General features: G+C 43.7%; 1 protein-coding gene across 3 annotated transcripts in view; it reads left to right on the top strand.

The window, feature by feature from the left end:
* The first annotated feature begins 6,274 nt into the window (after nucleotides 1-6,274).
* LOC146752440 (obscurin-like) overlaps nucleotides 6,275-14,920 on the top strand; it is a 35,430-nt gene continuing 26,784 nt past the window's right edge. For 2 of the 3 annotated variants that reach the window (XM_085531903.1, XM_085531904.1), the window contains exons 1-9: nucleotides 6,275-6,547; nucleotides 8,381-8,552; nucleotides 9,178-9,282; nucleotides 10,185-10,456; nucleotides 11,026-11,292; nucleotides 11,503-11,769; nucleotides 12,754-13,020; nucleotides 13,664-13,824; nucleotides 14,572-14,838. In XM_085531903.1, the coding sequence (XP_085388029.1) occupies nucleotides 10,255-10,456; nucleotides 11,026-11,292; nucleotides 11,503-11,769; nucleotides 12,754-13,020; nucleotides 13,664-13,824; nucleotides 14,572-14,640 (1,233 nt within the window). In that variant the 5' untranslated portion in view covers nucleotides 6,275-6,547; nucleotides 8,381-8,552; nucleotides 9,178-9,282; nucleotides 10,185-10,254 and the 3' untranslated portion in view covers nucleotides 14,641-14,838. Of the gene's footprint in view, nucleotides 6,548-8,380; nucleotides 8,553-9,177; nucleotides 9,283-10,184; nucleotides 10,457-11,025; nucleotides 11,293-11,502; nucleotides 11,770-12,753; nucleotides 13,021-13,663; nucleotides 14,184-14,571; nucleotides 14,839-14,920 lie in introns of those variants that run through there. The other variant, XM_085531902.1, reaches the window with a different exon arrangement.

Here is a 14,920-nt window from a genome sequence, read left to right on the forward strand (position 1 = left end):
GGGTTTAGCACGGAGGCAGATCTCTCACTCCAGCTGCAGTAGAGATTGCTCTGGTGTCAGTATATTTTGCACAAGATCTGGTAAATTTTAACTTAGACTCCAGATAGCCTTGAGCACATCAGCTGCATTCTGAGTGACCATTAGTGAGCTGGCTGATGACGAGGGTTTGTCTTCTGTTTTATTTGTAGCTGCACTCTGCTGGTTTTTGCTCATAAGTCAGCTTGTTCTCTGTTAACTTTACAGTTCTTGTCTTGTATTCTGAGCTGATCAGGACAGGGAATCTGTTTTCTCCTCTTCTTTCCTATGGCAGTGAACACATTGGAGCTTAATCCTGGTCAAGGTTTGGCATTTGGTCAGCTATGTGGAGGAGCAACTGTACTGGGAGTCTACTGCCTTTCTGCTCACACAGACCTGGTGTCCTTGCAGGGCATAGCTTGCGTTCTGTTCCCTTGTAAAGGTTGCAGTCTTTGCTCTCTCCATCTTGGGGCATTCTGCTCCTTCAGTCCCTGGTGTGCAATATATCTCTGCTCCTGTAGTAGACAGTTTTGCTGCTGCCTGTGGTGTAGACTCTAAACCATCAGCTCTTACTGTTCCCACACCCCGTGGATGTGATTCTGGGGCCTTTGGATCTGTTCCGTGAGTTGTGTAGCTCATGCTTTTGGCTCAGGAAACTGGCAGTTTCAGCAAAGAGTGGATTACAGACAGGGTAGATTTGGGAGGTATCTGTCAGAGAAAATGAAATATGAACGATGACAGAAAGACTATGGAAACAGCTGGAATCTACCAAGTTAATCCTCAGCAGCCAAAGCCAGTCCACATCTTATTGCAGAGGTGTAGGGAAAAAACCCAGAAACGTAGTGCTTTTACACTTGAATTTTGCTAGCTGAGGGCTATTATTAGCTGTTTGCCTCAGAAACCAAAGGTTTTCTGTTCTCTTTCAGGCCGGATGAGCTCATGGCTACACAGGGTAATGTAATACCTCCTCCTCTGCCATACGTGGAGAGTGCTTGCCTAGCTACTGTTGCTGTATTTCTCATGTGTACCACTGTAACATGACGTGCAAGTCCAGCCCTCACTGCAAAATGATGTGGTGTGAAAGTCAGGAGGGATTATGAGTACTCTTGGAGTGGTTGGCTCTTTCACTACAGAAATCCTCATCTTACTAGCTTCTCCCAAAGTGCAATGGCTTCCTGAGTCTTAATTTCTCCTCTTACCATTGCACTCAGAAAGATTTTCAGGGTTCCTCTACGCCAGGGTTCCACTGGTAGCACAGAACAATCCCATTTTAAGGACATGTTGAATGTTAGGTGCTGAGTGTTGAGCATTATGGGATGCAGATTAGACCTTCTTGCTTAAAAGAAACAAGTGCTGCACACCTTGGAAACCTATAGAAAACTAGAGTAAAAAGGGCTGATTCTGCCATCTCATTATCTCAGTATTTGTGGTGCATGCTGAAATCCTTATTTGAAGTGGGCCAAAGCTCCATTGCATTTGTGAGAAGTTTTGCATCACCTGTTTGGTCTAGGCCATGTTTGTTGTCTTGCTAATAAGCAACCCTTCTGATCTTCATCAAATCATTGTGGTTGGAAAAGACCACAAAGATCCCCACATCCAGCCTCACCCCATCCCACCATGCACACTGCCCACGTCCCTCAGTGCCACATCTCCATGGTTATTGAACACTCCCAGGGATGGTGACCCCACCACCTCCCTGCAAAGCTGTGCCACCACATCACCACTCCTCTTCAGAAGAAGTTTTTCTTAACATCCAACTTGAACCTTCTCTGAAAATCATCAGTCAAAACAGGGGCTGTTGAAGATGGGCAGAGAGAATGATGCTTCTGCAGTCAATACAAGCAGGGAGATCAAATGTAGAGTGTATCAACTGCATTCTTGCATTGGCTTGCTGCCCTGCTCCCTCGCCTTCAGTGGACTGCAGTGCGGGTGGTAGAGCTGTGGTGTGAATCCTGGGATTGCACATACTGCAACGGTCAGCAGCACAGGAACTTGAGCTGAACTTACCGTCCTGGGCAGCTGCTGCCACTCAGAATTCAGACAGCATGCAGAGGAGAAAGTCATGAAGGAAGGGAAAGGGATGGCAGCAGAAGGCTTCACAGAGTGACAGCGGGGAGGAAGGAGATAGGGGACAGGTCATGGAAGGGTTTGCCATGACTGCTGGGGAGCAGGAGCCTTCCCGGTCACCTGAGCTGGGTATGCCTGAATATGCTTGCATGAATGATCTGAATGAGTGGTCTTCCATTTCTCCACTGCAAATAAAAGACAATGTCAATCCCCCTCACAACTGCTAGTCCTGCATTCATGCTTGGAGCCTCTGTCTTGGTATCAGCATCAGGACCCTGGGATCTTTCCTGGGACCCAAACAAGCATAGGAAGCTTATTCAAAATTGCTCTGCTGTTAGAAGCTGGCTAGCACTAGAGAAGTCCATGATGTAAGTGCGTCAGAAATATTCTGCACTTCTACAGCCTTTTGTAGGGCAAACCATGGAATAGAAATGGAAGCCCATTTATTTAGGGTTTATCTGTTCTCCCACGCCTCAAATAGGAACTAGCATGAACGCTCTCAGCAACCAGTTGTTGGTAAAAGGAGAATCAGATAAAACAGTGATTAAAGTAATCAATAAAAGATTCAATGTATCAATCGATCCCACTTAGCAAAGTGATAAACTGAATCACTTTAACTGAAGTGTGTATGCCTAACTAATTACACTTGATATCTTTCTGATGCTAACTCCATTTGTTGACACAAAGGGTAAGGTGGGCTTTAAACACTTTCTTCTATATGTGTTAGGTATTAAGAGGAGATGACCTCAGCCAGTTCTCTGAAGAATCAGGGGTTGCTGAGAGTACAAAACCATGCTTTATGCATAAAACTGAGCTACAAAATCTAATGTAGGCCAAATATTCACCATATTAAGGGCTATATCATTACCAAAGGGTAGAGTCAAAAGATGGTTTTCTGCTCTTAAATTTCTATGGTTTCCTGATTTTGAGGTCTTCATAATTGAGCTGTACTTGGCTGATATCCAGTGCAGAGTGGAGCAATATCAAAAAGACAGACAGATGAAGATCTGTCATTGTCTTCATTAGAAGAAATCTGAAAATTAGGAGTCCAAGCTGATAGTAAAGACTACCCAGAGGGATGGGATGACCATAGGGACTGTGCTGAGGATGTATTATAATGTGTGATAAACACTGTGAAGCAGAGTTGCTCCAGGAAATGGTCCAATACAACATAGAAGCAACTTTTAATGTCTTCCAGTCACAAGTTGCTCATATCTAATGTATATTTTACCCAATGTTTTCCAGTTCAATTCCAGAAGCAGAGGATGCCTTTATCAACAAGCAGAAGGTGCAGAAGGAGGTGAAGGCAGCACCAACAGAAAATGCCACGCTGAGCTGCGAGGTGGCCCAGGAGAAGACGGAGGTGAAGTGGTACAAGGAGGGGAAACTGATCACCTCGAGCAAGATGTTCAAGGTGGAGTCAGAGGGCAAACAGCGTCGGCTGGTGGTGAGCCAGGTGGAGAAGAAAGGTGCAGGGGAGTACAGCTGCGAGGCTGCTGGCCAGAAACTCACCTTCAAGATTCATGTCACAGATGAGAGAAATTGTTTCGACTGTATTGAACCCCCCAACAAAGAAGGAGGGGAAAGTTAAGTGGTTTGACACATTCAACCCCAGCATTCAGTGATGTAGACGGTGCTTAAATTCTGTTTAATTTGTGTACATTCCTGTTTGCCTTCTGAAGCTATGAACACAGAGGACTTGGGTAGCCTCAGCTTAAGACAGGCTGGAAATAATTTGGGAATTTCCCTGGGGATCTCAAGTAGATGCAATGATAGCAAAATGAGAAGTCAATAATTTCAGGGGAAATTAAAGAATATTAAAGATATCTTCAGGGCACAAGCACACCCCTGCAAATGCTTCTTCCTAAATAGTCTCAGAGACAGCATTTGGTCACAATGCTAGACGGCGGCATTGGTGGTTTCTATTAAATTAAAGAAACCTGCAACTAAAAAGGTTTTCCAGTATTTTCTTTTGTTTTCTTCTCTATAGCAGGTACAAAAGAAATGCTTAAAAATAGAAAGGCTTCAAGCTGGTGCTTTTCATTCCAAAATGGAGGAAGACAGGCGTTCTATTTATGAAGAGAGTCTGATAAGAAAGTGGAAAAAGGCTTTTTACCAGGGTCTGTAGCAACATAAGAAGGGGCAATGGTTTCAAAAGTGAAGAGGGTAGACTCAGTTTGGACATGAGAAAAGTTCTTTATGATGAGGGTGGTGATACACTGGAACAGATTGTCCAGTGAAGGTTGTGGGTGACTCATCATTGGAGTGTCCAAGGCCAGGCTGGATGGGGACCCTGGGCAGCCTCATTTAGTGAATGATGTCCCTGACCACGGCAAGAGGTTGGACTGGATGATCTTTAAAGCTTCCTTCTATACCCAAACCGTTCTATGATTCCATAGGGGAAACCATTTTATTACTGCCTCTGAAAACTCAGGAGATATTAGAATTGTTTTCAGAAATAAGTAGGTGAGAAAAATACATTTCCTCACTATGACTTAATCACAAACAGAATTTAACCTTGACCCCTCACCTGGCTTTTGCTGGCAAAGCAACTTACAGCTGTCAGCTTGTTTGGACAATTTAATGCCTGTCCCCTTGTATGAAACAGACTTTTCAATGACTGCGTATGCTGGTGTGCTGCTGGACAGTGGGGAAAGGGGTGTTTTTTAATTTTTGAAGATTTTGGAACATGATACTGGTGGAAATGAAAACAAGTTTAGGGCTATCTAAGCTGTTTTGGTCTGGCAGGGAGGAAGTTCTTCACTGGCAATTGATATAGTTCAGATGTTGGCATTCAGTTCATAGCACTGTCAGGAAATGTGAGTGGGAAAGCTGTCCTCAACGGTACAGTCCAAAGACTAATTTGGGCATTTGGGGAAGGCTGTGTAGAAAAGATTCATGTCTTAAATGTGCCCATTTGCCTTCAATTCCAGAAGCAGATGCTTTTATCAACAAGGAGAAGGTGCAGAAGGAGGTAAAGGCTGAACCAACAGAAAATGCCACACTGAGCTGCGAGGTGGCCCAGGAGAAGACGGAGGTGAAGTGGTACAAGGAGGGGAAACTGATCACCTCGAGCAAGAAGTTCAGGGTGGAGTCAGAGGGCAAACAGCGTCGGCTGGTGGTGAGCCAGGTGGAGAAGAAAGATGCAGGGGAGTACAGCTGCGAGGCTGCTGGCCAGAAACTCACCTTCAAGATTCATGTCACAGGTAAGACAGGTGTTGTCTGAAATACAGCAGAGATCAGTAAAGTAAAATCTAGTTTCTATTATACAGTGATCCAGTTGCTGTGCTGAGGTTTTTCCCCTATACTTGATTGCCTGGGTTTGTAGCAAGTATTTGGATTTAGTATGGCACAAAGACCTGTTTCAGTCTGTCTGTAGAATAATAATTACTGATATATGTACAGTGGAAGCAATATTCAAGATAGTATTCAAATCTCTCCAGTGCCTGAGATCCCAAACTGTAATTCTTGTTCACCGAAACATTTGACTAAGAGAAGTATGTGCAGTGAGGCTGGAGTGCATGTTCTATGTGCAGCCTTTCATGGCAGGAGAAGCAGGAACTTCTCCTAGTAGTACACTGCCTTTTTACTATGCCTTTATGTTGGAGGCTGCATCTGGATAGGTGAGTCTGCTACTCACAGTAAGAGACCTGGTAGAGCTGACTATTGCCAGAGCTCAAAGTAAGATAGATATCTGCAAATCACACACAAAGAACAAAGGACTGCGTTGGTGAGCATATTTCCTTTGTGCCTTTGACAGTCACAGTTGTGGCAATGGTAGAGGCCATGAGGAGTCTGTTCAGGAAGCCAGGAGTACTGTTCTGGGTCATGAAAAGGCAGCCAGTGGTTTGACTATCACATGTTTATGTGTTTTGATGTTTCACAGTGGGTCTTAAGCAAAAGGAACTCAGGTTTTGGTTGCCTGCAGGTCAGATGTTCTTTTGGGTTCAATATGTTTGCATAGTGACTTGCAACCATGGGACTGGTGTTCAAGGACCCTCTTGGTTCCTTCAGTTCCTAGGTTCTTTCTTGCCTAGATTTGACACTTTGTTTCAACAGAAGAGCTGATATTCTCTATGAAGGCTATTAGTTTGGGCACAAGTGGTAACCTAAACCTGTTCCAACCTGTACATACAAACCTGCAAGATGGTCTCATTTCAGTCCTTCTGTTTTTCTTTTCTTCCCTCAGAGCCAAAACCTGTGTTTATAAACCAGGAGCAGGTGCAGAAAGAGGTGAGTGCTGCCCTGGCAGTGAGTGCCTCCCTCAGCTGTGAAGTAGCACAGGATCCAACTGGAGTAAAATGGTTCAAGGATGGAAGACTGCTTGCCTCCTCCAGAAAGTTCAGAATGGAATCTGTGGGCAAAACACGGCGTCTGGTTGTGGAGCAGCTGGAGAAGAAAGATGCTGGAGAATACATCTGCGAGGCTGCTGGCCAGAAGATGACCTTCGAGCTGGAAACAACTGGTGAGCATTCAGAAATTCTCAGCCAGGATTTTGTAGCCTTGTTGTGAACTGGGTTTTAGGGTGAAATCTCAGTTTTCTTTGCACCTGACAGTGTGAGAATTTGCTCTGGCCCTTTGTGTACCTCCCTGGTGCTCAGTTGTTCCTTCCCTTACTTGGGGATAACGTCATTTATTCACGGTGATGTCCAAACAGTCCTCTGCAGTGCTTTAAGCTGTCATATGTCAGCCAGAATTTATGCATGTTCTATAGCCATTCCTACATGTTGAAAACACTGCACTGTGCTTAAGCTTCAGCATATGTTCCAGTAAGTACAGTTCCATTAATTCTAGGGAATTGGGTGAATTTAGCATAGATCTGAAGGCTGCCTTTGCCCAGTGCAGAGATGGAAGGACTAATGTAGATTTGACTTGATATTTTCCCTTCTAGGATGGGAAGGAGCTCTGTCAAAGTAAAAAAGTGGACATTACTTCCCAGGGAAATAAGAGAAGACTCATTATTCACAGGCGGTGAACTCTCATTTTCTCTCTCAGTCTGCAACCAGGCTGGGTTGCTGTTTCAGTACTGGCTGTTTTATGCAGGAACTCTGCTCCTGAGGTTAATCCAAGTTGTATCCAGGCCCTTCAGAAGGAAAGGGAAATAGCAGCACAGAAATATGGTCTGATTCTGACATAAATAAGTGCAGACCTAGAGAGTTAAAAGGGATTGTGTGATGTTCAAGGGACTTTGAAGCAAACATGTCCCCTAGGTAAGATTTGTGGCTGACATTCCCCATACATTGTGGGCACACAAGCTAAGGAGAGACTAGTGATGAGCATGCAGAGAAGCCAATGGTTCAGACAGGTTTGTAGTGACACGACATTGTAGAGTTCTGTCTAGTTCTCCTTGGCATAGTTTGGAAAATAAAGATGAGGTGATTGGTGGTAACCAATATGGCTTCCTCAAGGTCAAGCCATGCCTGACAAACTTGGTGGCCTTTCATGATGGAGTAACAGCATCAGTGGATAATGGGAGAGCAACTGACATCATCTACTTGGACTTGTGCAGAGCATTTGATCCCATCCTGCATGACATCCTGGTCACCAAACTGGAGAAAAATGGTTTTGATGGATGGACCAGTTGCAGGATAGGGAACTGTCTGGATGGTCACACTCAGAGAGCTGCAGTCAATAGCTCAGTGTCCAGATGGAGGGTGGTGTTGGGACCAGTGTTATTTAACATTTTTGTAGGCAACATGGAGAGTGGAATCAAATGAACCCTCAGCAAGTTTGCAGATGACACCAAGCTGAGCGGTGCTGTTGATGTGCTAGAGGGAAGGGATGCTACCCAGAGGGACCTGGACAGGCTGGAGAGGTGGGCCCTTGGCAGCCTCATGAACTTGAGTGTGGCCAAGTACAAGGCCCTGCACCTGGGTCAGGGCAATCCCAAGCACAGGCACAGGCTTAGAGGAGAATGATTTGAGAGAAGCCTTGACCCTGAGGAGAAGAGTTGGTGTGGAGGGAGGTGTCCCTGCCTATAGCAGGGGGACTGGAACTAAATGACCTTAAAGATTCAGTCAGTTCTATTCTTTTTCTACCCTTAATTTTACTTGAAAGGTTTTAGAATAAATGAGATTCTGGTTTCCATGAAAACTGTTTGCAGGGAGCTCCATTGTAGCTAGTAAGTCTATCTTTAAGTTCAAGGGCAATAATGCATTGACTGTGTTAAAAGGGAAATGACTCAGGAATGGATGATGGCTTAGAATAAAACATAATCCTACTTATTTTCTATGCAAATATGTGTAAAGAAAAGATGCTGCACTCAGTTCTGGAAATACCCTGACAAATATATCTCTAGTATTTCACAGCTGGAGATATCAAGATTGTTAAACCACTGGAAGATGTGGAAGTGAATGAATATGGGAGTGCATCTTTTGTCTGTGAGATTTCACACGATGAGGTTCAGAGCCAGTGGTACAAAGATGACAACAAGCTGAAGGCTGATGACAACATTAGAATGCAGCAAGATGGTAGGGTGTAAAGAGGGGGATCTTTCTCCTGAGTGGGGGGTGGGTTGGAGATCAAGCATATAAGACATCTGAAATGAAGTGAAGAGGGTTCAGAAGCGAGTTCCCCTTTTGTTTTGGGACTGAGGTTTAGGTGGAACAAGTGACATGGTGGGATGCTTAGTGTGGGAAGTGTGATGCTATCCCACCATCCCACACTGCTGGGAGCAGGTAGGAAATGAGTGCAGTTATTTCCAACGTGGGGGTGAACAGGGCAGTCAGTTCACCTCTCCAGAGAGGTTTTGTCTGACAGTGAGTGTGATCCTTCTGTATCAGGTACTTTGAAGGTGACGGCGGCCACATTTGGTCAGTCCTTGTAGAAGCCATGTTTAGATTACGCTTTGGTGGGGATGTGGACATGGGGGAATGGGTGGTTTCATTGACATGAGAGAACAGGCAGTGATGCTGTGAAACCAGATGGATGATGCTCAGCCTGGCCATGTGCCTCAGAGCTCTTTGCTCAAGGAAGCCAAGTGTAGTTGTGGGTTTGCTCTCAAGAGCACAGTTTGGTAGGGATGAGTTGGCGGTTGGACTAGATGACCTTAGTGGTCTTTTCCAGCCTTAGTGACTCTGTGGTTCTCTGCTTCAGGAAAGACCTACTCGGTGACTTACACACGTGTCCAAGTCAAGGATGCAGCAGAAATAAAATCTGTAGCAGAAAAGGCAGAATCTTGTGCCCATCTTACAGTTAAAGGTAATTATGCTTCTGATGACGATTTTGATTAAATTATCTTATGTTATAAACGAGCTAACATCCTTTGCTTTAATGTCAAGGAAGTTAAACACCACCAGGGCCTTTCACAGAAATAAAAACTCCTACCTACCTACCTTTCTGCCCACAAAATATCCAGCTTCTCTTTTGGAATTTACTTTTGCAAAGTAAGACGGATTATTTTCTTAGGAGGTTGATTTTCTACGTTTAGACTTCAGATTTGTGTTTGAACGTTGAGGGATAAAAAACATAGCTTGACCTTTTCTTCATTTTCTCTTGCTGATTGAAAAGAACACAGGGTTTTGGTTTTTTTTTTAATATATACAATGTTAGGGTATATATATGATGTTAAGTGTGATAAAGAAAAGGGAGACATTTGAGTTAGCACACTACTCAAGAGTTCAGTCCCCAGCTTTGCCACTGTTAAAATTATAAGGGCAAGAACTTCCTGGAAAATGAATTTCTCCTAAGTAGAGTCATTACATTTGAGCTACAGAGACCTTTACTAGGTGAAAACTTGTTGTTCAGAGCTAAGTTGCTGTATTTAACCAAAGTAATTATCAATGTCCGTGTTTCAATGAACCTCTTTTCCATTTCGTAATGCGAGGAGTTTGATATTGGGATGGGAAGGTCATGGTTTGATTTAGATGTTGGACTGGGAATCAGAAGATCTGGGCTCTTTTCAGGTTGTCAATCTTATTGTCTGACTTCTTAACAACATTCTTTTCTTTCTATTATTTTTTAATGATGTTTTAAGGCATTTTGAGCTGATAGGTGTAGTGTTCATGTGCAGTAATGCTGACGTGAGTAAGTGGGGTGATAATGTAAGGGTTTTTTACATTCCTTCTAAATCTCTGCTTTCTCTTGTTCCATCCTTCTTAAAGAGCAATCCATTAATCTAGTAAAGGAGCTGTGTGATGAGGATGTGACTGAGCCTGAAAAAGCCAAATTTGAATGCGAGATATCCATTCCTTCTGTGAAACCTCCCAAGTGGTATTCCTACGTGGGGAAGTCTTACAGGCTGGCAGAAACTTGATTATGCAGCAAGAAGGCACCATCCACCAGCTGACCATACCGAAAACCACCACTGATATGACAGGCACCATTCAGTTCTCAATTGGCAAATCCAAATCCACAGCAACTCTGCTCGTCAGAGGTAACATATCCTGGCTTTGAAAACACTGCACTGTGCAAAGATCTGTTTGAATAGCTGTGATGTGCTTACTATTCAGATCTACAGAGCTGAGGTTTAGTCCTTGGCTATACCAAAGAAGTCAAATCAGGTGAAATTAATTGTATTTCTCAACTAGACAAGGTTAAGTTTGGTAGCACCTAAATTTGATGCAGTTTGTCATTGATTTCACCTGAAAGAAACTTGCAGGCTTTTTATCTGCTGTTGTCCCCAGCATAAGAGTCTCCATTCACACCCTAAAGTACTTGTTATATTTTCAACTCACTCTTATTTGAATAAAAGCCTCAACAATTTGGAGCAATTTAATAAGCAAAGAACAAGAGCTGGACCTTGCATTTGGTAGATAATATACAGTATTACTTTATAGAAATGTAGTCAATGGCATTCCCTATAGACAATCGTTTGTTTTATCTTTAGAGTCGTTCAAAGAACCATTGTGAACTTGACATTAATTGGAATGGAATACACGCAAGAGACTTTCCTCTTCTTCCAATTGTCCTCATCCTTTCTTCTCTTCCACCCCTGCTTTGCAGATTACCATATAGAAATCACCAGGAAGTTGGAGGACAAGACAGCTTTGGAACATCATTCTGTCATCCTGTCCTGTGACTTCAGGCCTTCTCCAAAGGTTGTGAAATGGTTCAAGGGCCGCACACCCATCGAGCCCTCTGAGAAGTACAAGATCAAGAGGGATAAGCATTCAGCAGAGCTCATGATTCTGAAGCTGAAGCCCGATGATGCTGGTGTGTACAAGTGCAAGGCAGGAATTGCAGAGACTGAGGCCACGCTGACAGCTGAAGGTATGAGCAGGGAGGGTGGCCTCTTCCATGTCCTATTTCACCTCAGATTTCTCTTCTTGAGGTTGATTTCTGCCGTTCTCTCCTGCTAACTTTATAAATGTATAATCTTCACTGAGAAGATTACACAAAGATCATCTAGTCCAACCATTCTACCACATCCCAGTATGATTTATAGTAACAGTGGTAACAGTTCACCTTGTTTCCCCACAGCCCACGATGTAGAAGTAAGGAAGCACCTGCAGGATGTGGAAATTGAAGAAGAGAGCTCTGCTGTCTTCTCCTGCGAGCTTTCCCATGATGACGAGGACGTGGAATGGTTCCTGAATGGCAACCTCCTTTACACCAACAATTGCAATGACATCAAGAACGTTGGCAATTGCTGCACACTGACAATGAAGCAGGTTAAGCCTGAGGATGCTGGCACAGTGACAGTGAAGTCAGACAAGGTGTCAGAAGGCGCGCGCCTGAAGGTGATAGGTGGGTCTGATCACACCCCTCCTGGATGTAAGAGATGCTAAGGAGCTCCAGTTCATTCTATTGTGCAGCAGTCCTGCTTCTAAAGCTGACCTCTCTGGGGTGACAAGTCATCAGAGGCTTTCTTCCAGTGGAAGGTTCCATTGCAGCAGATATCAACGAAGGAGGATGGTTTTGGTGTCCTGCCAAAGCATTCCATTGCTTTTTATCATCATTTTATTTAGCACAAGGAGAGTTACAAGAGCAGTTTCTTTTACTGCTTCAGTAACATGCAGTGTCAGTGCTGTTGTCTCCAAGGATTTATGACTGTAGGGAGAGATCATTCAGTGTGTGTTTTGCCTCTGGGATGACTAATGACCAGGCTGTGAGCAACCTGATCTAGCTGTGAATGTCCCTTTTTATTGCAGGGGAGCTGGGCTAGATGGCCTTTAAGGGTCTCTTCCAATTCTAAGGGTACTGTGATTCTAATCTGCTCTCCCCAGCAATTAAGCTCTTTTACTCTATGCGCTCAGAGTTTGAAGGATTTCCTCTTTCTCCTTTCTTTTGCATTTGGTGGAAGTTTTTTCCCCAGTATAAACATCTGATGTGTGAAATAGAAGATAGATAAAAGGAGTCAATAAAACAGGAAAATCAAAAGTGTTCAGCAGCTTATCCTCTTAATCCTGAGGCCTGCTGTATGAGCTCTGCTCCATGTGAGGGCAATGCCAGCTCTCCAGCTTTAGAAGAGCTGCATCCCAATTACTTCATATGATATCAGTCCCACCCAAGGCAATGCAGACTGTCCCTCCTGTTCCCTGTATTCTCCTACTGATTAGTTCAGAATTCCATAAAGTGCATTCAGTCAACACACATGAAACCGCTTTATGTTCTATATTGGTGTTGTCAGTGCTGGTAAAGATTTATTTATCCCTCTTTAAAAATCTGAAAGCAACTGGAAATGTCTCAACTTCTGTATCACATTGTTCTGTTTTGCCCTTTTAATTGCAGAGAAGCCTGCTGTCTTCGTGAAGTCCTTGGATGATGTTTTTGGTGAGGAGCGGGGTGTGATTAAATTGGAATGCGAAGTCTCTAAAGAGAAGGTCAAACCAGTGTGGAAGAAGGACGGTGTTCTGCTCACTTCTGGCAACAAGTATGAGCTGGTACAGTCTGGGAAGACCCTATATCCCCTTATCCATGACCTCGAGAAGTCAGATGCAGGTTTCTATACCTGTGATATTGGCACTGATGTTGCCAAATCAAAGGTCGGCATTCAGGGTAAGTACTGTGGAAAGTAAAGGAGTGCTGAAAGCACATTCAGTGTGGTCACTATGTCTTACACCTATTCCCCCACGAGCCTTAATAGTTTCTACAATAGAACTGTATTACTGCAATTTAGCGCAATGATGTCTGGAAAATTCCCATTGCTTTTGATGTAAATGTATCTCATTTTGCCATGAAAATCACCAAACACATCAAGAATGTCCTGGAAATATTTCCTTTCTAAACATCCCTAAAATGGAGAAATGGTTTGAACACCAGTAGGGTAGGATGGTAACAAATTAGCTAATAGAAACATTTAATTTCTTGTCATAGGCAAAACCCTTTTTCTCACGCAGCATCCTAGAGTTGTCCTCTCTGTTAGGTTGTTCCCTCTGTAGCTCATTGAATCTTCATTCTGCTCCATGGACTGAGCTGCTCTAATTGTAGTTCTTCCAGAGCAAAGACAAGAGATTCACGTCTCTTTTTTTTTATAGCTTTCTGGTAATTCTGAGTGGAGAATGTCTTAGAGAATACATCAGTAAGGAACGCAGCCATGTTCTGCAAATCCTGAGTTAAAACACCAGTACTGCTACTCATGTCAGTCACAAATGCCTTTTCTCCATATAAACCTCATACTAACCTATCTCTTATCTTCCAGAGCTGAATAGTGGCATTACCAAACGGCTGAAAACCACTGAAATCCAGGAGGGAGAAGATTGTACTTTTGAATGCATTCTGTCCCTTGAAAGCATTGATGAGTTCAACTGGACACTGAATGGAAGCAGAGTGGAAAGTGGTGGGCGATTTAAAGCTTCTAACGTGAGTCGGAAATATACTCTCATTATCAAAAGTGTGACTCCTACTGACGCTGGGGAAGTCGTTTTTTACTGCCCGTGGTCTAACCTCCAAAGCCTCTCTGTCTGTGAAAGGCAATGAGATGGGAGAGATTCTGGGGCCTGATTCCTTCAACTGTCTTCTGATAAGATTGTCGTGAGAGCTAACTCATAATATGGTTAAAGTGAATAGCAACCTTCTACTTGAACCTCGAAGCACTGAGAATTTCTCTTAAAAATAAGTAAAAGGACAAAACATTTTACACAAATGTGAGAACTACCCAAAGCACTGGGGTAGTGTTGGAAATGGGCATCTCACTACAGCTTGTTCCATTAACAGTAAATCAGGAATGCTCTGTTGAGGGAACTGTGGGAGCAAATATCCTCTAAGTATAAGCTGAAGGGATGGCCTTCACATCATCTAGCTGTACAACAAATTCCTATCTAGAGCATGTGCATCTGAGAGCATCATCCGAGGCTCCCAGTGTGATGAGTGGAGAGAAGAGAGAGGCAGTTTTCAGACATGGTTCATCATCCTCAATTGGGTAGATTTAAGAGAGAATAAATGCTGCCTGGAATTCTATTGTCTGTACTTTGCAGATTACTGCTGGCTGTAGGATGGCGTCTGTTGCAAGTGCCTCTCTAACTTATCTCCAGCATGTAGATGCATGTATTTTGAGAGAGGCATCCTACCCTAAGTGTATGTTACTCAAAAAGCAATGTTTTCTTCCAGGAAAACCTACTGAGGTTTCAAAACAGCTGGAGGATAAGACAGCAGCAGCAGGGCAGGACATCAGCCTGAGCTGTGAGCTGTCAAAACCGGATTTGAACATCAGGTGGTACAAGGATGGCAAAGCAATCAGAAAAAGCCAGAAGTATGACTTGCAGCAGGAGGGAACTGGGGCCATTCTGATCATCCATGACTCTACTGCCAAGGACAGTGGGGAGTACCCCTGTGTGACAGAGGACTCCATAACAAAAGCCAGGGTCACTGTGCAAGGTGAGTTGAAAAGCACACTGGGGATGGCATGTAGAGAAGTCGAGGTAAATATCTGCAGCCTGTGGGTGATGTTTTTCTCTTC

This window comes from Coturnix japonica, unplaced genomic scaffold, assembly GCF_054131305.1.
Source record: "Coturnix japonica strain WE unplaced genomic scaffold, WE-NBRP24 Scf045, whole genome shotgun sequence".
NCBI classification, from domain to species: Eukaryota; Metazoa; Chordata; class Aves; order Galliformes; family Phasianidae; genus Coturnix; species Coturnix japonica.